The sequence below is a fragment of the Buteo buteo genome, chromosome 29, assembly GCF_964188355.1.
Source record: "Buteo buteo chromosome 29, bButBut1.hap1.1, whole genome shotgun sequence".
Lineage (NCBI taxonomy): Eukaryota > Metazoa > Chordata > Aves > Accipitriformes > Accipitridae > Buteo > Buteo buteo.
The window spans coordinates 1,515,232-1,539,129 of NC_134199.1; the positions used below are offsets into that span (position 1 = coordinate 1,515,232).

At 56.6% G+C, this 23,898-nt stretch overlaps 1 protein-coding gene across 1 annotated transcript; it reads right to left on the bottom strand.

Annotated features, from left to right (window-relative positions):
* Positions 1 to 8,099: 8,099 nt before the first annotated feature.
* LOC142045565 (noggin-2-like) lies at positions 8,100 to 10,048 on the bottom strand. Its single transcript, XM_075059232.1, has one exon. The coding sequence runs from the start codon at positions 9,749 to 9,751 to the stop codon at positions 9,113 to 9,115; it is 639 nt and encodes a 212-aa protein (XP_074915333.1). The 5' UTR covers positions 9,752 to 10,048; the 3' UTR covers positions 8,100 to 9,112.
* Positions 10,049 to 23,898: the final 13,850 nt, after the last annotated feature.

Genomic DNA, 23,898 nt, shown 5'->3' on the forward strand with positions numbered 1-23,898 from the left:
CAGGTCCCACGCTTTAGCAGGCTTGCCCAGAGCACATGAACAAGTGCTCTTATTCTCTCGTGCCTATGCATCCAGAGAGACATCTCCCATCCACGTTACAAAGGGGTGGAGGTTTGCAGATGGCCCTTCTTAGGCAGATGTGCCACATAGTGCTTGCCAGCACTTTTTGATGAAAAATGGCATCAAAATATGAAATTTTGATGAAGAGCAGAGGAAAAAACCCGACTGAATTTTCACGATTCCTTTCCTGACTCCTGGCTTGCTACAGAGTTGGTTGAATGTTTCTAAATTCAGCCACGCTTCAAAATTTTTGACCAAAAAACACAAGGATTTTTTTAGAAAAACGTTTCTCAATTTTTCCCTTCTGGTTTGGCCATGTGTCCTACTCACTGAGAGGAGACTCCAGTTGGTTTTTCTGACTAGAACCACACTTTAAAGAGCGCAGCCATTCCCTTAATTGGGGCTGATAAATCTTGCAGGCATAGATGAAGATAAATCACATTTTGAGCCCAGAGTACAAATTCTCAAGATTTAAACATTTGTGTGGTATTTGTTAAGCAATTTGAAGGCTTATTGAAGTAACTGAGCTGGACAACAGGGCTGGACCTGGACCAGGACAACAACTGTGTACAGACACTCGGCGCGTAGGCAACAGAGATGGAGGGGCCTAGATGAATCCCACTTCACTCGCAGCATCCACGGAGGATATCTCCTTTCTTCTATGCAGGGTATCTTTGGCTGTGCTTCTTCCACCACTCCCTTCGGGAGGATGGAGGGCTGCTTAGTCAGTTCCCGTGGGAAGCCTTTATATGCAAGGCATGCTAAAGTTCCTCATGAAGAATAAATTCACTTCAGCCCAGAGGAAAGCCGTGGAGGGCTTTGGACTTCTTGATGCTGTTTGCTGGCCAGTGGCTGCCACTGCTGCTACAGCGGCCAGAGGAAAAGGAGGCTCCTGCAGTGCTGGGGTGGCCTCACAGGACCTCCAGGGTCAGGGGTGGCTGGCGAGAAGCTGGACTTCCCGGAGAGCTGCTGCGTGTCCAACACGCCTCATCCAACCCGGACTCAAAGCTTCGGCGCTGAGGGCCCTCGCCCGCTCCAGGGGAGAGCACAGCTCCCTCGGCGGGACGAACCCCCGGACGACGACGACGACGCACCGCGCCTCTCCCAGACCGCTCGGCAAAGGCTTTGGCGTGTCCTCGCCACCCCCGGCTCCCCTCCGGCAGAGCGGGGCCCAAGTCCGGCCGCTCCCTGCTCCTCTCCTCCAGGCCCTGAGCCCTGGGGCGGGCGCCGAGGCTCCGCCACTCGCCCCACTCCCCCGTCGCCCCTCCGAGGCCCGTCAGGCCTCAAGGCCAGCCCGCCAGCCGCCCTACGGCTCCCTGCCCACGGCGCGGCGGGAGGGGGCTGCCCGGGACCGGGCACCGCCAGAGGCCTGGGAAGCCCGCGCCATCGCTCGCAGGCGCGACGCCCGCCGGGGACCAGCCCGCAGGCGCCGGCGAGGCCCGTCGGGGCGGGAAGGGGCCGTGCGAGGGCCGCGGCGGGACAGGCCCCGCGGGCAGGGCCCGGCGGGCGGGCCGAGGCGGAGCGGCGGCGCCCGCCCCCCCCCGTGGCCGCCAGGTGGCGCCCTCCTCCCGGCCGACGGCGCCCGCGGCGGCGGCGCCAGGCGCCGGCCCCCGGGTGGGCCCTTGCCCGGCCCTGCCCGGCCCCGCGGCCCCGGCGCCGAGGAGACGGGAGGCGGCGGGGCCGGGCCAGGCGGCGGGGCCGGGGCAAGGCCGCGGGCAGCACGCTCTCCCCCTCCGCCTCCCGCCCGGGGCCGGGTCCTTCTCCCCAGGCGCTGCCGGCCCGCTTCCCCTGCGAGCCGCGGGACGGGAGGAGGCCGCCCGGGCCCCGGCCCGGGCCCGCTGCCTGCACCCGGGCCCTCCCCGAGGGCCCCAGCCTCTCTGGTGCCCAGAGCGAGCTGGGTGCCGGCGCCCCGCCACAGAGCCCGGCGCGGCCCGCTGCCCAGGGCCGCCCCGGCCTTCCCAGCGAGGGGGGCACCGGGCCTGCTTCAGTCCCAGGGGCAGGACCGAGCAGCGTGCCACGGCCCTGAGCTCGGCACCGCCGTCCGTGCCTGCCTGGGGGTACCTCTGCCTGCTTTGGGGTCACCCATCCCCCGTCGGGACCACCTCCGGAGCAGAGTCTGGGAGGAGGCAGAGCCCCTGCCCGGTTCCTGGTGAGAAACCGCACCGCAGCCCGGTTCAGCAGCCGCTGGGCAGCCAGTGCTGAAGGCACCTCCTGGTACAGCTCAGCCAAGGGCTCCCGATGGGTGCCACAACACTACACGCACCTTCACCGGCGTCCGTCGTTACTAGCGGCAAAGTCCAGCTTCAGGGCTACGCATTGACCTACACGCTGCCTTCTCTGGCTCAAAGAGGTGTCCAAGAGGATTGTTGGCTGCAGTTCCTGGAGGGAAGGGAGGAGGCAAAAGTAGGCTCTTTCCTAAAATACGGTCAAAGAGAGGAACACCAAGTCCAGCTCAGTGCTTAATCTCAGCTCTAGGATGAAATATGGTCCCTGTCCCAATAAAGTAGCTAAACTGAGCCAAGGCTGGAGGCCCAGTCCTTTGTTAGTACCATCTCCTGGAGAGAAAGTGTCTTTTGGCAGTAAATGGGATGGAAGCAGACCAGACAATGCTTGAGGACACAGCCAGCCTCAGAGGCGATCTGATGGCTCTTGCACAACCCTCCAAGAAGACTATAGATTTGAACACCTGTATGTGATCCCTCAGAGTGAGCCAGCATCCATGATAAGGAGCTGTCTTTCTCCAGCACCATTGTTCTCTTTTCACACCCCAGACTCGGAGCCTGCTCTCCAAAGGCTGTCCTGCCCTGGCACCCACAGATGCAGCCTTCCCTTCTCAACGTTCCTGCTGCTCAGCTCTGCCTCCTGCTACCTCCCCAAAAGCTGCCTCCAAAGCAGCCAATGCTGAGACAGAGGACCTGCAACGTGGTGCATGCTAGGCACGCTGCTGCTCGGCAGGTAAAATTGCCATCCTGGCAGCTCCAGAGTCCTCACTGTGGACCCCCAGCAGCTCTGGCAGCACTGGCTCCAAAGCCCCAGCTTTTCGTAGTGGCTCGTAAGACTTCCCTGCGGGGAAAGGTCCAGATCTTAACTAATGGGAGGTGGCCAGTGAGCCCGGCTGGCCACCTTGCTCTCTGTTCTCCAGCATGGGGAGATAACTGGTTTCCAAGGACCATGTTCATGGGTGACAAGGCACGTGACATGGCTGACCTAGTCAGGCCCTCTGTGAGCAACCATGCCCCACATCTGGCAGTTACCTGAAGTAATACCCTTCACTCCCAGCTTCCAGATCCAAGGAGGAGCCTTTCCCATCATACGCTCTGTCGTATCTCTGGGACTATGAGGTTCTGCAAGGGCACCTCTCCCTTTTCAGGATGTCTGTGTGATGCTGGAGAGCGGGATCTCCTACCACACCCCCACAGTGGTCTGTGGGCCCTCGGTGGTCTATGCACTGCTGCAGGGAGTCTGGCAGGAGGCTGAAGTTCTCTGGACAGGGCACTGAACCTCCACGGGAGGAACGGTGGGGCCTGCAAACTGAGAGAGGCGGAATCGGTCCTCCTGAATTCACTGCACCTATGCAGGGCTTGGACACGGCTGCACCAGCCACATCCCACACATCTGCTTCAGGGCTTGGGTGTCTCCCTGGCAGACTCATCCAGTGCAAAAAAAAATATGTAGACTGTTTGGCTGTTTGCAAACTAGCCCTGCTTTTTTGTGAATGGATTCATTCACCGGCCGCCTGAAAGAGCCATTTTAGCCAATGGTCGGCTTGCGAGCGCTGCCTCCCAGCTAGTCGTGATTTGCTCTTCGCAGCTCTGCCTCTCTGATTGGGCTCCCAGGCGCCACATGATGTGATCCCTTCTCCTTGACAGGGTGTCTGACATTTTTAAGCAGAACACCAAACAGCTAATGCTGAAGAGCAACCATGTCTCCTGGACGGTGCTGCTGTTAATGTTTGTTTTTAATCACCGAGGGGGAAGGGAGGCTTAGGCACATTTTTTGCAGATGAACCAGCAGCCTGTCCGACACCTTTGGAGTGACAGTGAGTAAAGTCCTAGATACTCCCTGCATCTCCTCACACACATGCTGGTGAGGGGTCAGGGCCCAGCTCTGCCAAGCAGCCACTGGGCATGTGGTTGGGTTTACTATACACGGAGACAAAGGCAGCTAAGGAGAACGGCAAAGGAGCGGAGAGAAAGGCAGCTGGAGGTGGATCTTGCATGGATGAAGCAGACACACCCCCCCCTTGCACCTGAGAGCCCTGGGGAGATGGCGAGACAGGAGCCCACCTCTGCCTACCCCATGGGGCACGCCTACAGTCAGCACGGTCCACCCTGGCCTGTACTGGCGCTGTTAACGTCAGTGTTGTTGCATGTTTTTCATTGTGCTGGCGAACAAGGAGCTGGGGATGCCTGGAGGAAGCAGGTCCAGCTCACCTGGAGCTCCTAGCCAGCAGTGGTCAGCAGAACGGGTTCACCAGGGACCTGCTGGTGGGCCAAGCAGGGCATCCAGAGAGACTGGCTTTCCAAGGCAGCTCCTGGTGGCCATGCCGGGCTGCAAAGGTGAGTGACAGCAAATGCTCATGCCAGGGAGGAGACGAGCGCAATTTTGCGTGTTGAGAAAAGTCCCAGTTTAGCCTGGGCTTGAAAGTTTGAGGAGGCCAATTACTGCCTCCCCATTCATCTGCCTTTCTAAGAATGGTGAGTGATGGGCTTAGATCATCACCTGGGCCCGAGTCAGATATCTCAAGAGCTGGCATTAGACATCTGTGAGCTCCGGCCCTGTGAATCTGGGTCACCCTAGCAGAGCCGGTGCGCCAACAGAAACTGCATTCCTGGAGACTGGCCTTAGCTGAGGGGACCTGAGCTAAATGGGGCAAGGTGGCACAGGAAAATGGGGATGAAATACCCTTTGGCAACAAAGACAAAAGAGTTAACTTGCTGCTGGTGTCAAAGCCAAACCAGGATGTGAAAGGCAAATGGAAAAGTGCCTTCATACCACCGAGTCAAATGTCAGAAGCCATCCTGAGCTCACACTCTCTCCCAAGACAAACAAGATCATCTAAATCTGGAGTTCATGCATGGGAGAGCAATTCACCAGGTGACAGAAGGGCCTTGACACACAGAAGGAAGAGATGGAGACCTCTGTGGATCCAAGAGAGGGGCGCTCTGCTCCGAGCCAGGTTTTGTAGGGACTACAAGGAAGAGAGATGGGCGTGATCCAGCCAAGGGAGCTGCCCCAGCACAGCACGTGGTGTCGGAGCAGGCGAGCTCTGGCCAGCGCTGGCTGTGGAGAGGAAAGCCGCCTTCGCTTCCCTGTCACGCCAGTGGACGTGTGCCTGCAGCGCATGGGGCAGCCATCAGGTCCCATGGAGCCTCTTCCACCATGTCTGGTCTACCCTGCCCGAAGGAAGAAGGGGTTAAACTGCTGATCCTGCTGCCAACCACCTTCTGCTTAAGCCCCAAGACTCAGGGCAGAGAAGGGAGACAGCAAAGTGTGCGGCTCACTACAGCTTCGCAGGGCATGGTCCCCCTGCAAATACTGGATGAATGGAGGGACTGGTTGGGTGCCCAGGAGTGGGCGTGCACACGCTTGTCAGTGTGTGGCCACAGCATGTCTCTTGCCAACGTGATGACAAGCATGACCCAACCTAGAGGATGCCACCCACCCTCGGTGCTCCGGGCCCGTCTCCTGGGCCACAACCCCAGAGCGCAGGAGGAAAGACCCATGTCTTCAGAAGTTAGCACCCACTGCATCTAGGGGCTCTGCCGGTTCTGCCTGTTCTGCCCCCTTCCCCCCCCCCCCCCCCAGCTTGTCCCTTAATCACAAGCAGCTTGGGGAGACAATGAAATAACCGCACCAAAGAACCAGGCTTGTTCCCCTTTGTCTTTTGCTCCTTTGAGGCTCAGCAGATGAGGCAAGCCATCACGCCCACGGCCCAGCCATCACACGTTCGACTCGTTGCCTCCCGGGGCAGCTGAGCAGGAGGCTCCTCGGCACAAGGTGACCGTGCATTGGCATGAGGTGACCGCACACCAGCGCCGCGGCAGGTTGGCGAGGCAGGGCCCGGTGAGCTGGCATGCACCCTGTGGGGCTGCCCTCAGCTCCCCGGCCCCTGCCTGCACCGAGCAACTCAGCTCTCAGCTCTCATACTTTCGCCTCCAGACAAGCCGTCATCTCAAGCTGGACCCCTGAGTTCTCCCCAGAGACGGAGGCAGTGCCCCTCCTCCCTCCAGCACATGGCACGGAGGCTTTTAGGCTGGTTTTTGCTGGAGTTCACACAAATCTCGCCTTCCCCATTCCCACCCCCCCCCTTCCCCGCGCAACTGAACTCAGCCATTGAGCCCAGCGAATGGTTTATTTCCCAGGTTAGCACAAAGCAGGGGTCTCTGTGTGCCCCTGGAACCAGCAGAACAAAACGCACAAAGACGTTAGAGGGCCATTTGTAACCAAATCCCAACACACCAGATACTGTTGGGATTATGTCAGAAATATTTTCCCAGAATGCCCTCCCCCCATGCTCCCTCCTACAGATGTTCGGCCCCCACACCACAGATGTTGTTCCTCTTGCAAAATGAGCTTTCCCCTTCCTCTCCCAAATGCCCCTGATGTTTTGCACATTGCCTTCGCCGAGGTCTCTTTTCCACCCTGCCCTCCACGTCCCCCCCTTCCCTGGTCCCTCACTGATGATTGTGTCAAAAGGCCAACCTGCCTCCTTGTGCGGGGCCACAGAGATGACCACAGGGCTCTGCAGGGACATTGGCTGCTGGATGTCACTGTCCCTCTCGCCTCATCCCCACTGTGCCCAGTAGAAAAGCTCTCTCCCTGTTTCAGCCTCAATCTGTGCATGACCTCTGGGCTCTGCAGGCCTGCTCCCGGGGACTCGCCGGACCGCGGTCCCCTTGGAGGAAGATGGAGGGATGCGAGCCAGACCCCTCAGAGGGTCCTGGCGCCTTCCCACGGGCTTGGTGTCATGCTGCTCTCCTCCGCTGCGTGCCGAGCTGAAGGGGGACGGGGTCTCCCCGCCGCTCCACAGACGGCTTGGCGGAGCACAGCTCCTCACTGGCAAGAGCCTTCAGCAGCAGTTTGTTCCTTGGGGATGCCGGGCGCGTTTCAGACACCGGAGGGAACGGCCAGACCTTCCCCTCCAGCACCAGCAGCCCACGCGGAGCATGCAGGGGGACGGCCTGGCAGCCCGTCAGGGCCCTGCTCCAAGCCCTATGACAGACAGACAGACAAACAGACAGATCTCCTTCGGGAGCGGGCTTGCACTGCCCGTGCCCCCGCTCACCAGTGCTGGACTCCTCCCCAGCCGTCCCGGCTGCCGGCAGCCTGCCCGTTGCGGAGCCGTCCCGTCTCTCCCTTGCCCTGGCTCCATGAGCTCCAGCGGGAGAGTGGTGGGTCCCACCGGTCCCGGCACACGAGGATGGTAAGCTGAGGGCACACAGCACCATTGCAGGATCAGCGCTTCCTCCTGACCCCAACACGCACCCGGCTACACCGCAGGGGAGAGATGCCAGCCCCGGGGCTTCGTCGCGGCAGCAGGGCTGGGCATAGGGCTCGTCTCCATCCTTCCCTCCTGTGCTAGTGGCGGCAGCCGAGAAAAAACATTTGTTCTGACACACACGGGGCTGCCAAGCTGTGTCAGGCGCTTTGATGGCCGGGGCGGTAACCTCGACCGCTTCCTCTGCCAGCGGGAGAGCCAAATCCAAGAGCCACAGAGCATGCGGGAGCCTGGGACGGGCGACACGAAGCAGGAATCTCCCAAGGACTTCAGATGACACCTCCTGTCCGGGACATCGCAGCTCTTTTATGCATTATGAGCCATTTCTCGCCCGTCTTTTTTTTTTCTCCCCAACAGGTTATATACACAAAGAAAACCTAGAGCGGGATCCCGGAGAGGCGTAAATCGGTGGAGCTCTACCAACCTTCGGGGCGTCTCACGATTTACACCAGCGTGGCCCAGCCAAAGCCCTTTACTCATCACCTGCTCCGAGCAAGAATTCGAGTCTCCGCTGGTCTCCCAGGGAGCTGGGGTGCAGCATGGGGTTTTTCTTCAAACATAGAGTTTATTGCTAAAAATGTTTTGATCAGTGATAGCTCATATTTACATTGATATGTTTTTAAAGGAATATTCAAGTAAACATTTCCAATAGTTTCTGGCATAATCTCTAGCTTTTTTTCCTATACACAAACGTTAAAAATAAATAAACTGTACACAGAAAATTTCCTTTAACATCTCTACATGACTATATGTATTCCCACACAACAAAACGATTCCACTCTTTATAGATTTGTACTTTTCTTTAAAATTTCCTCCTTAATTAATTGTTATACACTTAAAAAAAAACCCCTAGAGAGCTTGGCAAATTAGTTCAAACATCAGTGACAAGGTCTGAAGAAGACACAAAAAAAATACAGCACAGAGAAACAACCGTCTTCGGGGATGCTGCCGTTCTTTCTTTTCTTTTTTTTTTACCCCCCCCCTTCTTTTGATAAAATCATCTTTACAGGAAATTTCTGCCCTTCCCTTCAGCAGGGAAGTGCTCAGGTTCTGTGGGGACAGGTTTAAAATGTGGTCCTATGTCTTTAAAATAATAATAATAACAATAATAATTATAATAATAATAAAAAAAACAGCTGCGATTTCCCCCCTTTCCTTTAAAATCTCTCTATTTACACGGCTGGTTATTTTTTTTTCTTTTTCTCTTTTTTAGTTTTTTATTTTCCTTTTGTTAGAAGGCTATATACGTATAAAAATAGACATCTGATTGTAGTGCTTTACTGTGCCTTTGGCCTGCCCTGCAGTTCCTGGGTTCGCTTTTCCCCTTTCAAATAAAATAACATTAAAATAAGTCCAAAAAAAAAACCCAAAACCCCAAAACAAAAAAACCCAAACCCAAAAACCCGGTTCCTCCCCACACCCACCCCGCGCTGGGGGGGGTGTGGAAAAAAAAAAAAAATCCAAACCCACCAACCCACCCCCCCCCAAAAAAAAAAAAAAAAAAAAATCATCCAAACGACAGAAGGCGGCAGTGCAAGGGGCCGAGGGAGGCTAGCAGGAGCACTTGCACTCGGAGATGAGCGGGTACTGCACGGGGATCCAGGTGCAGTACTTCTGGCTGGACCAGCCCTGGCAGTGCCAGCGCAGGAAGGTCTTGGTGACCGACTTGACGGGCTTGCAGAACATGCCCTCGGGCAGCGAGCAGGACTTCTCGGCGAAGCAGTTGCCCTCCTTGATGTAGCGGGGCCAGAAGCGGACGCCCAGGTCCTTCCAGGTGTAGAGGACGGGGCAGTAGGTGTACGCCCAGAGCCACTGCAGCACCTTCCGCCGCGCCTTCTTGCCCACCTTGAGGCGCGGTCCCTGGGGCGGACCCAGCTCCAGCCGCCGCAGCTCGGCCGGCAGCGCCGCCCGCCCCCGCCCCGCCGCCGCCTCGGCGCCCGAGGCGTTGGCCGGCCCCGGCACGGCCACGGCCATGAAACCGGGGTCGAAATGGCTGCCCAGCTTCTTCCTCAGAGTCCTCTCGTCCAGGTCCTGCTCCTTGGGGTCGTACTCGGGATCCGGGTGCTCCACGATGTCTTTGACGGGCAGGTTGTCGCTGGGCGAGGGTCGCAGCCGCAGGAAGGGCTGCCCGCCCCCCGGTCGCAGCAGCCCCAGGCAGGAGCAGAGCAGGAGCGCCCGGATCGCCGTCATGCTCCGGGCGGGCCCCCGCCGGCCCCGGCTCGGCGCTGGCTTCCCCGCGGGGCTGGCGCTGCGGGCTCGGCTCCTAGCGCTGCCCGGCGGCGCCTGCCAGCTCCCGGGGACTCATAAATAGGCAGAGACAAAAGTCCGGCGAGGCCCGTTACTTTAAATAGCTCGGCCGGGGTTGTGTGACAGACGCATCTGAGGCTCGCTCCGCGCCCGCGGCCGCTGGCTCCCCGGGGCTCCCCGCCGGGCCGGCTCCAGCCGCGGCCGAGAGCGCCGGGGGGTCCGTGCCTCCCCCGCGGGCGGCGGCGGCGGCCGAGCCTTCCTCCTCCGCCTCCTCCTCCTCCTCCTCCGCCGCCGCTCTCGCTCGCTCCCCCCCAAAATTCACAGCGGACTCGTCTCCATCGCCATGGTGACAGCTGGGCCGAGCCCCACGACAGCTCGTCTAGACGGTGTGACAGGGTTTGGCGTGAGACCGGAGCCCGAGAATAAAACCCTCCTTTATAGCCGGGCGAGCCGGGCGAGGGGGCGGGGAGGAGGGTCACGGCGCCGCGGCCCGCTCGGGCGGCCCCTGCGCGGGCACCGCCGGGGCGCGGGGCTCAGGCGGCGGCGGCGGCGGCGGCGGGCGGCGCCGGCAGCGCCCGCGGCCCGGCCGGGCTCCTCCTCATGGCGAGCGGCTGGGGCGGCCCGCGGCCCCCCGGGGCATCCTCGGCGGGTGGGTGGGGAGGGTGGGTCCCCGGCACCGGCACCGGCGCGGCGAGGCGAGGCGAGGCGGCGCGCCCCGGCTCCCGGCGCGGTCCCTGGCGGCGCCCGCCGCTCCGCGCGGCTCCTCGGCGGGGGCGGGCAGGGGCGGGCTCGGCCGCCGTTCAGCAACCCCGGCGACCCATGCTGCCGCTGCTGCCGCTGCTCCGGGGGCCCGGTCGGCCCCGCCGCGCTCAGCGCATCCAGCCGCTGCTCCGCGCCCTGCCGCTGCCGGCTCGGCTCGGCTCGGCGCAGCCCGGCGGGGCTCGGCTCGCCTCGGCTCGGTTCAGCGCGGTTCGGTGCGGTTCGGTGCAGTCCGCTCGGCCGCTGCCGCGCAGCCCCCCCCCCGTCCGCGCCCCGCCGCCCGCCCGCCGCGCACTGCCGCGCCGCCGCTCGCCGCCCAAGTTAAATACGCGCCCGGCGCGCGGCCGCCCCGCCCCCGCTGTCACTTTCGCCGCGCGCTGAGTGACAGCCGCGCCCGCGCGGCCGCCGCCGGGTCCTGCCGCCGCCCCCCCCCCCCGTCCGTCCGTCCGTCCGTCCGTGTGTCCCCCCCCGGAGCAGCCGGAGCCGCGCAGCGCGTCCCACCTGCCGGCCCCGGGGCGAGCGGGGGTCGAGGGGCGCTAGCCCGGGCTGGGGCGCTGGGCCGGGCTGGGGCGCTCACGGGGCGGCGGCGGGGTCACCGCCCCAGCAGCGCGCACGGCCCTGGCTTCGTAGCAATGGCCCCCAAACCAGAAGCAGCCCCCGGCCGCCCTCGGCATCCTTCTGTCTGCAGCAGCCCGGGGCGGTCCGGGCACCGGCACGGACCTCCTGGGTAGCCGGGCCCTCGCTCTGCCTCTGCTCGGTGCAACCACTCTGCTGTGCCACCGTGTCTTGCTTCTCCGCAAGAGCCCACGCCACCTTCCAGGACGTCTTCCAGCAGAGCTAAAAGATGAGCAGGGCACCGTGTCCCAGGAGCCCCTCCTGGGCAGGACCCCCGGGGCAGCACGCCGGATGCACTCCAGCATCAGCATCTCCGCACCCTCTGCAAGGGAGGCTACAGCCTTCCAGGAGCATCACTCTCGCTGGAGAGAATGCGTCCCTGCATCCCTCAGCGCAACACGGTATGATAGCAAGCTGGGTTAAATCAGCAGCTCGCTCTTCACCCCCTTCTCAGCAGCGCAGGGCTAAATCTCTTGGCGGAGAGCTGGACCCCCAACCTTTGAGGCACAGAAGGTGGGAGCCTGGTGTGTGTCAACACAGCAAAAACCCAAACCCTTCTCACCTCCTTTACCTCCACATTGCTCGGCACTGAGCTCACGCTTGAACCATGTCCAGAAATTGGACACACAGCTGGTTCCTCCAGGCTGACAGTGTGTAAGAACATTCCTGCCCATGCCAGTCACTCCCTCCCAAAGGCATGAGATAACCAGTTACCCACTGGGGCCAAGGCAGGGCAGCGGAGGGAATGAGGCAGATCGTGGGGCCAATTTCTCACCGCGACGTGCTTATGAGCCACCAAGCGAAGCAAAGGGCTGCAACGGCAGGCCAGCCAGGAGACCCCCACCAGTGCATGCTGAGCATGTGCGGAGCTGGCTTCGCTCAGCAAACTAATGAACGGAGCATTTTCCCCAGGTTTCTGTCTCTTCGTCATCCCAGAAATGCCAAATGTTGGGTTCAGACAGGAAAAGAAAACAAAAACCCCAAAACCGGAGAGGTCGGAGATCCAGGTTGGAAATCCAGCCTGGAGTCTGCGTAAAGTCAGAGCATCCCCTGGACTTCAGCGAGACAAAGCTGACATGCGCCAGCTCCGGAGCCGGTCACAGTGCATCCCAGTTATTTACAGTGTGCAGGATTAAAATGCACAGTTTAAACGTATCCAGCCTTTCTTTCCTTGCTGTGTATGTCTGCTGTCATGATCCCAGCTTGGTTTGCTGAACTCTGAGCTTTCCTTCAGTCATTTGGATCACACACACTCTGCAGTTAGAGTCATGAAACAATACTGTTCTCCAGCTCTTTTATCACCAGCTCTCAAAACAGTCTGCAAAAGAGGTAGGTATTGTTATCCCTCGATACTGGATATTATCAGTAAAACGCTCTCATTACCTATTTCCTGACCCCAACACACATGCGAAGCTTGAACCAGTTTCAGCCTTGATGCTAAGGCAGATGTGCACTCTGCCTTTGCTCACTGCTGGGTGGGAAAACGCGGGTCTCAGCAGTGTCAGAATTAAAGCAAACACAGTAACGAGAAGCAGCTCAGGGCAGAGACACCCAAGAGTCAGGAACGGGGCAATTACTCAGCGAGATGTACTGCTGTTGGCACTGCTGCCTTAGTAAATCCTGGTGAGGGGATTAACATCTGACTGTAATTGTAATAATAAAATCCGACATGTATACAGCATTTTTCATCTTGATGGATCCCAAAGTACTCAAGTAACTTAACTCCTTCAGCTGTCTCCTGGACTTTATAAACATGCTTCTTAATCATCCCGTGCCAGGCGAAGATGGCTTTGCTCTGGGCACACACACGTCACTTCGACAGGTCCCCTGTGGGAGAGGAGAGGCTCTCCAGGGTGGGCTGGAGAAAGTTTCCCCTTTCGGAGGCAAGATCCCTGGAAAATGGTGCTTGGCATGTCCCAGGGGCAGCAGGGGGAAGGCACCAAGGTCTGCAGGGGGCTTGGAAGACCCTCCCAGCCTTTCTAGTGGGCAGCCCGTGGTGGGCTAACCGCCGTGCTCTTGTGCTAGCCAGTGTGAAGCATTTCACTTGGAGTTCTTCTGAACCTTTCAAGGTGAGGGGAATAAAGACAAGCCCCTAGACAGGAAATTTAAGGCTTAATTCTGCCTGCGGGGTCCACCACAACAGCCAAAGGCTCCTTCTCCAGCCCCTTCCCATCCTCTTCTCTTCGGGACTAGAGGCACTGGGGAAAAATCCTATTTATGGCTGCTTGCGTGGACTAAGGCTGAGCAGTGCTATGCATTCATATACCTTCCCTCTTACTGTTCTCTGCGGGCACACAGCCCAACTCACAATCTAGCCCTTAATTAAAGGATTTAAAGTTGGAAAGGGTACATATCACATACAGAAAAGCGTTATCAAAATAATTCCATGTAAGAAGAAAGATGTGATGTTAAAGGCACCTTCTGAAGGCTGAAATGGTTGCAAACTGCTTATTTTTGCTTCTTTCCCTCATCTGGCATCCTTCTGCCATCTAAAGAAGACCTGGAAGATTTTTGTGACAAAAGGAAAAGGGCATTTCACATTTGAAACTTAGGCAGTACCTACTCTGTTTTCACTGGAAGGCTCCACAAGCAAGTAAATTTCTAGTAGCAGCAAAACATCAGTGATACTGCCTTAGCAACACAGTTATTCAACTGACAAAGTTTTTTATCTTTTAGCTCGTTTCAGGCAGCACTAATTTAAGTCAAAGCCAGGGGTAAAGATACAGAACAAAATTATCCTTCTTACAAAGTAATTCCTATTCCTTCAGCCTTAGGCACAAAAGCTTCAAATCCACACCTTAAACCATGAAAAAGCCTCTGGCCCAATCCAGGAGAGCAGGAAGCTCATGCTTGGAAACCTAAAAATGAGAGAAGAGAGAAGAGAAGAGAAGAGAAGAGAAGAGAAGAGAAGAGAAGAGAAGAGAAGAGAAGAGAAGAGAAGAGAAGAGAAAAGAGAACTCCCAGCCAAATGTCCTTTGTCTCTTTTGGGTTTTTCTATTGCTTTCTGTTTGCTTGTTTAAGTTTTCCAGGCTCTCTTTATGCTTGAGAAATAATGCTGATGGGCTGGCATGGCAAGTATGAGGAAAGGCTTGGGTCTGACGAGACAAAAGCCCTAATTTTCACTTGAGGAACCAAAAAAAAAAAAAAAAAAAAAAAAGACTAAATGATGGTGCACCAGGTTTTCATTAGAGATATGTTTATTTTCCAGTAGAAATACATTACCCTGCTCTTGTCAGTGTGTCTAAAGGAGCGGTTCCCAAAGTATGCCATGGCAAGTGGTTGGCAGGGGTCCACGAAGCAGCCTCCTGCAGCAGCTCACGGGCTTGCTGGTTCCCTGCAGTCTGCTGTGAGCAGGAGGAATTTGGAGGCTGAGAGCGGCTGGCTGGCCCCAAAACCTGGTGAAGGCAAGGGAGACAGCGAAGCCCATGCAGCCCCCCGGGGCTGGCTGTGACTCAGCACGCGGAGCTCGGGGGCAGGACTCGGGTGTCTCTAGTTGGCCAGATTCCCCTGGGGCAAAAATGTCACTGTAAGGGTTAAATGAATGGGACATGGGACACACACAAGCACACAGAGTGTATCTTATTTTCATCATAGACCTACTTAGGTTTAATTTCTGTAAGGAGTTCAGTAGTCCTGGTATTAATGAAGTTATTCAGCTCACAGGTTTCTCTTCCCATCCCATCAGGGATGGGAAGAGAAAATGGAGTGGGAAGGGAAAGAGGATGGGAAGAAAGGTGGCCCCAGCCTTCTGCTTTAGGGACTTAAATGTGTGCAGACTCCAGAAAACCCCCTCGGCTGCCCAGCGCTGCCCTTCCCCAGTGGGGCTGGGGAGGAGCATCTGGCAGAGGTCTCCTCTGAGAAGCTGACCTAGCAGTGCCCCATGGAACCTCATAGCCATGCTCCTGGGAGCTCAGCACCACCCCGGCACTTACCTTGCACCAAGTTCAGATGTGCCAAAAACCTGACGGGGAAAGAACAAACACCCCTGAAGCTCCAGGGAGGAGATTACTTGTGCTTCAGAAATATATTTTCTCTATACCAAGTAGGGCGGTTTTGCTATTCTGAGCTTCCTGGCATCCTTTTTTGTCTTTATCATGAGATATTTTTCTGCTTTTCAAGCTCCTCGTAACTTTCTTCCTCTTGGCACCATGGTGTCGTGCCCTGTCCCTCGCTGCCTCGCTCATTTATAATCCAGACTGATTTCCTGCCGTATGCCTGGTCCTGTTTCTCCCTGTTTTCTGTGTGGTTGTACCTTACAGTCCCCATCAGCTGCCTGGAGTTCGTCCTTCGACGTTTGCACTGTGGACGGCAGCACCTTGCTCTCCTGATACCACTCACTCCAGCCCCCCGTTTCCCTGCTGTCCCTGAGAGCCCAACAACTACTCTACTAGTTACAGTTAACAGTCTGCCCAAATCCTGGTGCATTTCCAGTAGTGCCAGATGTCCTAAATGCTTTAGAAAAACCTGCCCCATCGCCATTACATGTTGAAGAAGTCCAAGGGGGGTTTTCGTCCCGCTTCCCTTACAGCCTGGCATTGATTACATCCAATTTGCTGTAACCTATAGCTTAGACAACTGGGACAGGTGATCCCCAGGGTGATGGAAAAGGCTGAACTGAGCAAAAGGTTTGGTTGGTCTCAATCCATTCATAGCAACTGTAACACTTGCCACGTGATGGAGCGTATTGACTAGGCTGGTGTCGGCACAGCTCCTTCTGGGCAGGTGTTGGCATTGCAGGAAGGGAGAAGGAGGGCTGTATCACTGCAGCCATCAGCAGTTTTGTTGTCATTCGCCCTGTAAATACTCACATGCATCAGTCGCTGTGGCCCAGCGCTCGTGGGCAGGAGATCTCACCCTCCAGCAAGGGAATTTGCAGAAGGAAAGTCCTGGGTTTGATTTTCCTGATGCCCCTCCAGCCTGAAGTGCCCACTGCACAGCCGGGGGCTTGGCAGAAGCCGGAATGTCAGGATGGAGTCCTCGAAAACTCACCAGGGCGAGCTCTCCTCTCCCAGAGGACCTGCAGGAACGCTCCTCGGCAGAGAGACCAGGAATGATCCCTGGACAGCTGCCAACGTTAAAAAACAACAACATGGAGCTCCGAGATTTCTACCCGCTTGGCATACATCTGTCACCACATGTGTTGACACAGAGCAATGCTGCCACGTCATGTTGTACGTGGCAGTCGCTGTCAACACCAGTCCAAGGCAGAGAGAACTGCTCAGGGCAGCTATTTTTTGAAAATGTTGTCCCGAATAAAAGGGCTAGAGCATGCCTTGGGGACACAGCCCACCACTAAGGGTGGCCACGCCAGGGAGCAGCACTGGCTCAGGGATTCCCGAGCCAGTCTCCAGGGAGAATGCATTGCTGCCAGTGTAAACCAAACCCAAATGACCAGCCCCAGGCCAACCTGGTGACACAAGACTTTGCCAAATTGGCCACCCCTTCCTTTCCGCTCTGACAAGCCCTGCCTTTTGCCCTGTGCCACTCTGAAATGCAGGGAGACCTGGCAGCCAGCGATGGGAGCTCTTGCCATTGCAGCTGAACAGGACCAGCCGCAGCCCTGCGCAATGCACCCAGCCATTGCCCAACACAGCTACAAGGAACCTCCTCCAACTGCAGCCAGACCAAAGATCCAGCTACAGCCCATCCCCAGCCCACTCCCCACGCATCTCTTCTTGCAAACATCCATCCCCCAGCAAACGCTGCTGAAGGACACAGCATTTCCCTTTCGCTGCCTCTTCTAGCCTACCCCAAGCGCCGGCTCAAGCTCTCCTTCCCACAGGGCCCTGGCAGGTTGGGTCCCTGCAGTCCCAGCCCACCCTCGGGCCCCCTCCCCAAGCCAACGTGCTCCCAGCTCTCGCCTGGGTGCAAGCACATATCCCGCCGTGGTGAGCTTGAGGCCAAAGGGAGCACCACAGAGATGATGTTCCCAGGGACACTAAGTGGTGGCTGTAATTAATGTGTGATGGAGGGACCCAAGCGACTCCAGCTCAGGTGGCAGCCAGGACAGGGCTCAGTGCTGGCTGCTGACCCCACGGGGCTCACAGGGAGTACTCGAGCAGTTGTCACCTGCACTCAGCTCCACAGAGGTTGAATTGCTGCTGCACTAGCTAATGTACTGCTCCCCCAGGACACCTCTGTGCCGAGGTTCCAAGGGACCTGGGTGACCTGCCACAATGCACCTGCAGCCCAGCGTCTTGGGAGTTGCACTGAAGGCAAATGTGCATGGAAAAATTTTTTTCATCTTCTTGGTTTTTTTCATCCTCAAGGTTTTTTAATCTTCAAGGATTTTTTATCTTCTTTGATTTTTTTCATCTTCAAGGGTTGCCCTGGTGGGTGGCCTCAGGAGGCAGACACTTGCTCCCATAACCATGCTGTGATGCTGCTGTGCCTGTGGGACTCTCTTGCCAGCCAACACAGCTCGTGCCCCTCTCTCCAGCACACTGTGGGGTCTTGGAGCACCTTGCTCCAAGCTCATGTGCCTGCACAGCCTTTGTTGGGTCTTTCTGAGAGACAGCTTTGAGGAGCTACATCCCAGAGAGTCCCCCAAGAAGATGCATCTCTTCCTGCTAGCACTGCCCACACCTAGCAGGGCATGGGCATCAGAGGAGATCAGGGCTAGGAGGGTCAGACAGCTTAAATCACCAGGGAACCTCAGTGCCTTTGGGAAGCCAGGCCCATCACCCACGAAGCCAAGGTCCATAGCAATCCTAGGACCATGTGTGCAAGGTTTAATACTGCCAAAGCCTGCAACTTCTCCTGTACAACAAAGGGCAAGGGTCAGAGAGATGGTCCGTGTGTTTGCTTCCTCCTGTTTCGTGTAGCTCCAGGAGGGATATTTCTCACTGCAGTGACATGGGTCCCTGTCCAAGAGAAGCTAATGGAAGGCAGCAGGAGGCATGGGCTGACACAGGATGGAAAATGGGATCCTGTGTCAGCATGTGGTCTCATCCTTACCCTGAGGAAGACAGTTTTGCTGTGGAGCTCTCCCATCCACCTCCCCCTCTGATCTGTACCTCCTGCCCCGCAATGCAAGCAGAGTCGGCTCCGCACCGGCTGCGGGAGGGACAAGTTCCTTTTGTCTTTAAATCCCAGGCAACCCAGTGGCTGGGCTGAGCTTAGCCCCTGAGAGTGATTAGTACTGAGGTGCCTTGTGCCGTGATAGAGCCGGTCCCAAAGCCAGGAGGGGCAGAGCAGCGGTCCTGGTGTCCAGGTGATTCTTCTCCTGGAAAAGATTTCTTTTTGCCCTGCAACACCTCATGCACGGTCTAACAGAGGACGCCAGTGCCAGCTTGGAGCATCCTCTGCGGCTCAGTGCTGGAGGTCGCACCAGCTCTGAGCTGCAGCTTCTCAACCAAGTGTGTGCAGCCGGCTGCCTCTTGCCTCCTGTTTTCTTCCACAGCCTTATTACCAAGCAGCCAGGAAACTTGCTGCTGCGGATGCTCCACCTGGCATTTCTCACTCGAGTCTGCAAATTCAATTTATTTCAGCCACAGAAGGCAAGGTTATATGCTTGACAAAGGGCTTTCTAACACAATACACACAGCAGCATCCCAGCTTTCCTGAGTGCAGGCTGGAAACCCTGCTACCTGGTTCAAAACCTGTGGGAACTACAGCTTTCTAGCTTTCCGTAGGCTTTGGTCAACCCGCTGGGGGAGTCTGTATTGCACTCATGCAGCTTTCTTTCAGCTGTGTTCTGCCAGTCCATTTGTCTTCTCTTGATTCAGTTCCAGCTTTACTTGTCCCTAAGATGCTGTGGAGATGTAGGGAGATAAACATGGGGCTGGGTGACTCAGGAACCCCGCAGGAAGGGAGCAGGCAGAGCCAGGGGGTGGGTGCCAAATCCTCCCTACATTCCTGTTTGAAAAAGCCTGTCTGTGAATAACAATTAAATGTAATAACGTCATCTCTGACATCTCTCCCTTCAGACCCTGAGGAGTGCGAAGCCCAAGAGGAAGGCAGCTGTTGCGGAGTGGAGGGCACAAGCATCCCAGAGCACAACCCATCAAGGGCAGGCAGGAGCAGGCAGGGGAGGGCTCGCAGGACCAGCAGCACATCCCAGTGCCTACGAAGTGCTCCTCATCCAAACACCTCTCCAGACCTGGGGGGCTTGGAGGAGAGCTCTGGCTCTGCATTCAGGACCTGTTCACACGGCTGTGGCGTGGTCAAGATTTGGCCCTCCCTGGGGCTCGGGCTGTGCCTCCTGCGCTGCAGCCTGAGCCAGGCTTCACTACCCTCCCCCGGGATGCAGAGCACAGTTCGCAGGGGTGAGAACCTGAGAAGGCGTTTGCATTTTGCCCAGATTTTCCCGGTTAATCGGGACCCTTCAGTCTAGTCGCTTGCTTATTTTTTTAAAGCAATGAAAGAGATTTCCCAAATCCAGCAGGCTCTAAGATTACACACAGGCAGAGACACCATCAGTCTCTGTCAGTCATTCCCTCCGGCCGGAAAGTTAGCGGCAAAGGAGTTCAAATGCACGAGCTGTGGAGCTAAGCCTGGCTCCTGCTCACCCTCCCGTCCTGTGCAGCCCTTCATGGGTGCAACTTGCTGCTGCTCTGATCTGGGGCGGTTCGCTCCTGCTTACCCCATGCAAACGCTTGCAAAAGATGCTGCGCAACTAGGATTCGCATCCAGAAGCTTGTGGGTCTTTTATCAGCCCCGGAGGGGACCACAAAGGGAGTGAGAGAAACGCTCTTGGTACAGCTGACACTTTGACGTGGCCTTTGTCCTGATGGACGTTTCAGAGGGCAGCAGCAAAGAAGAAGCAGAGGGAAGGAATAACATTGAGCTGGAGAGAGCTGTGAAATGTCTGCTCCAATGCGAGCATGGGCTCTTCAGTGCCTTTCCTCCCAGGTGAGAAATCCCTCCTGTTCATGCCGTCCAGGCTGGGCCCTTTGCGGAATATGGGCTCCACCGGGAGAAACAGCGATTTCTTCATTAAAAACTGGTAAAGAAACCAAAAGCCTTGGATCATCACCCTCAGAGCCCTCTGAACCGGGGACCTCATTTGGGGACAGATACTGGCAGGGAGACAGAGCAGCACCTGCCTGTGTGGTGGCCAGAGGAGGGGAGGAAGCCCCAGCACCCAGCACCCTGCCGGTTCCTGCCAACATTCCTCAGCAGGCAGGGCTTCCTCCGCACCCTGTGTTTCAGCGAGCAGCGGAGGCAACTCCTGTGTAGCCCCTGCCCGTGGAACCGGCTGCTGCAGGATGGTGTAGGAACCAGGGCACACGCAGCAGGAAAGGGGACGCAAGCACCAGTTGCAAGAGGCTGGGAGTGCACTGGGGAGGGATAACTGCACCCACACTCTTGTAACTGGGCTTTACCTTGCCATCTGCACAGGGCACCCAACTCCACTTCACCAACTGGGCAGAAATGTCCATAGGAATTATTTCATTTTTTGATGCCTGAATGAAACTTTTCCAGACTTTTCCTTTCCTCCAGAGGAAACTGCTTAATTTGATCTAAATTCAGGACAAGTCTTGATTGCTCTGAATTGGCATTTAACAACAACAAAAAAGCAATAAAATATTCATCTAAAGAATTTAATTTAGCACTATCCAGACAGCCCTGCTCCAGCAGGTGGCTGCCTGCAAGGAATGTGCGATTTGGAGAGCGAAGGTGAGGAAGGGACACACTGCATCTGGGGGCTTGCACCAGCTGGGCAGGCATCTGCAGGCAGGGTGGTGTGGACAGAGAGGACATGAGCTCCTTGCTTGAGAAGAGTGAGGAAGGTAGCACTTGCTGCACGAGATCATCCTGCCCTTCCCTCTACCCTGATGTGAAGTCCAGGCCTGAAGCTGCTCCAGGTCGCAGCAGGGGGGTGGCAGTTTTTGTCCAGTGAGCGAGTGATTTATTGACCTTCTGTGTCAAAGGACGTTCCTCATTATTCAAATCAACTCAAATTATCCAAGTCAACTTACAGTTGTGCTTCTTAGTGCCTTCAGATGTCCACAGGCCTTGTTGCATCACCTCCTGGTCACCACCAAGGCTCCTGCTGTGTTCTTGCACTCTTGACTCCTGCACAAAGCCAGAAGCAATAATAGCACAGATAAGAGCCAACGTAAGCCTGACTCTTGCACCAGTGCCAGGAGGTATGTAGCACTGACTGGGACCCGGCTGGAGAATGGTCGTGCTGGAGCCTCACTGGAGCCAGGCTTTGTGGACATGCTGAGTGGGATAATCTACTAAAACCAAGTATCTTACCACCTTGTCCATCATGTTTTGTAACTCTTCAGCTTGGCTGGAAAGATTTGGACACTGGTTATTCAAGCAGTACTTTTCGTATGTTGGCATGCCCCCTTTACTCACAAGAGGTTAAAATCAGATATACTAGGTAGCAATGTGAAAGAAGGGCGTCAACATCAGTGTTAATCAACCCTTGAGGCTCCCCATTGCTGCACTTTTCATGGCAGCCCCATTCTGGGGCAACATGGCAGGAGGTGCTCCAGGTTTCCCCTGCTGCAGCTCTGCTCAGCTCTGGTGCAGGCTCCAGCACTGCCGCAGCCCTTCCACTTCTCTTCTTGTGATCCTGCTTTGCTTCATGACCTCACTCTGATGTCATACACCCACCAACTCCTTGCCCCAAGCGTCATGTCTCCAACCAGTGACACAAGCTGCCCGAGGAACCCCCGCGCCCATGAATCCCTTGAGGTCACTCTCCTTGGCCCCGTATGGGTCTCCCAGATCCTCTTCTTGCTGCAGCAGACTGGTGAGGAGCATCACCCAGCCCAGCCGCTCCATCCCTGCTGGGCATGGCCATCCTGCTTGCCTTAAACTCCCCGTGCTTTCCACCAAGGTCAGCCTTGGCCGCGTGCCTCCAAAGACTCCTCCAGCTAAAAGGACACCAGTCACAGGAGTCCCAGCATTTCACTGACTAATTTCCACTGGAATCAGGAAGCTGAGGTTACGGGGAGAAGTTATGAATGAAACAAGCCGGCCCTGGGTTCCACGCAGACCAAAGGCATTACTATCCTACGCGACGTGTAATTAAATTGTAGACCTCATTGCCACAGGATGCCGTGCAGGCCAAAAATACACACGGCTTTGAAATGAGATTAGACAAATTCAGCGAGGGCAGACTCCATGGTGGCTATTACATGGGACAGCAAGCATACCGCTCCTGGCTCAGGAAGTCGCTAAGGCATCAATTGCTAGAAAATGGAAGGGTATCGCAGGGGCAGATCGCCTGCCTCTATCTGCCTGCTATTTGTCATCGTCACTGGCTGGGATAGAGCTACCTCAGCTGACCCGGGACCCGCTGCAGCCCGCCGTGCTGCTCTCTGCAGCTGCATTCACGGATTCCTTGTGCAAAGGATGGCACCCTGCAGAGCAGCGGGAGTTTTGGGGAGCCCAGCACCCCGCCCCATCCCAGCCGTGTGCTCTCCTGCATCACCTTGCCCTCCAAGCAGCCTCTCCCAAACCAACCCTCTGAAACCAGGGCTCAAACCCCTCCTCATTGCACACGACTGCCCAGAGATGCTGCTGCTGCAAGGTTAGCAGTTCCTGGCCCTCTGTACCTGGACCCATTCACAAACCCATGAACCCCTTGGGCTTGTCCTTTTCTCACACACTGAGGACCTCCTGGGATGGATGAGCACCAAGCCAAATCCCTGGCTTGCCCTCCCTGCCTGCCGAGCCAGGAGTGGTACTGCTGAGCATCTGCTCTTCCTGACTCCCAGCAATAAAATGTTGGGCTCTGCAGACGTCTTACCAGCAGCTCTGAGGTGCTCCTGGTGCAGAATCAATGCCTGGTGCTCTGTCAGTGCCCGGGCTGAGACTATTGCCCAGCTTCGCAGGCTCCCAGGGCAGCCAATCCAACTGTGCCATGGAGCTAACGGCAGGGCTGCAGTCACAGCAGCCCGCAGCCACCTCGCACCACACCGTGTGCCCTGGCTCGCATTGCTGCCAGCCTCCATCCCCATGGGGCTCAGTGCCTGCACACCCTGGGGCTTTCTCCAGGCTCTCTCATCCCTCTTCTTTCCCGGCTCTCTGTCCTGTTTCCTACACCCTGGAGGTTTTTCACGTCCACTGGACCACAGTGGGCTCAGTTTCAGGCGTCCCTCTCTGCCCTGGGTTCCTTTGGCTGGAGTCTCCGCTCTTGATCCCTTTTACTCTGTATCTCTACAGCATCCCCTGGCAAGGAGCCCACAATTTAGTTCCGTGCTGTGTCAGACAGTAATGCCTTGTCAGTGTATCCATCGCTCCATGGTCTGGGACTACTCTGATGCCTCCATCTCTCCTGCTTATCTAGTTGCACTCTCTAGTCTGGCGTTTGTTATTGTGCCTTTGGTCTGGTTTAGGGTGCTGGGCAGGGAGCGTGGGAGCAGGCACTGGTGTGGACTGGACTTTGCTGCTTCTGATTACAGGGGGCTGGTGCTCATGGCTCAAACCAGTTTGCCCAGCTGCCATCCTGCTGCTGGGTTGGCCGTGGTGCCATGTGTGTGGGCAGGCTGGTGCATGGGATGGGGCAGAGCCACAGCACGCAGCCTCCTCACGGTGGTGTTTCCTTCGCCCTCCCTTGGCACGATCCTGAAGGTTTGGATCCCCTATGAAAGAAGGAATAAAATTCTGGTAAAGACTTTGACTTTAGGGTTTGGTTTTTGATAGATCATCAGGAAAAAAAGATGAGAAATTAGTAAGACACTGTCTTGAGGAATAAGGCCCAAAGCTTCGTGGAGCTGATGAAGGAACTGTGGGGAGAATATTGTTTCTTT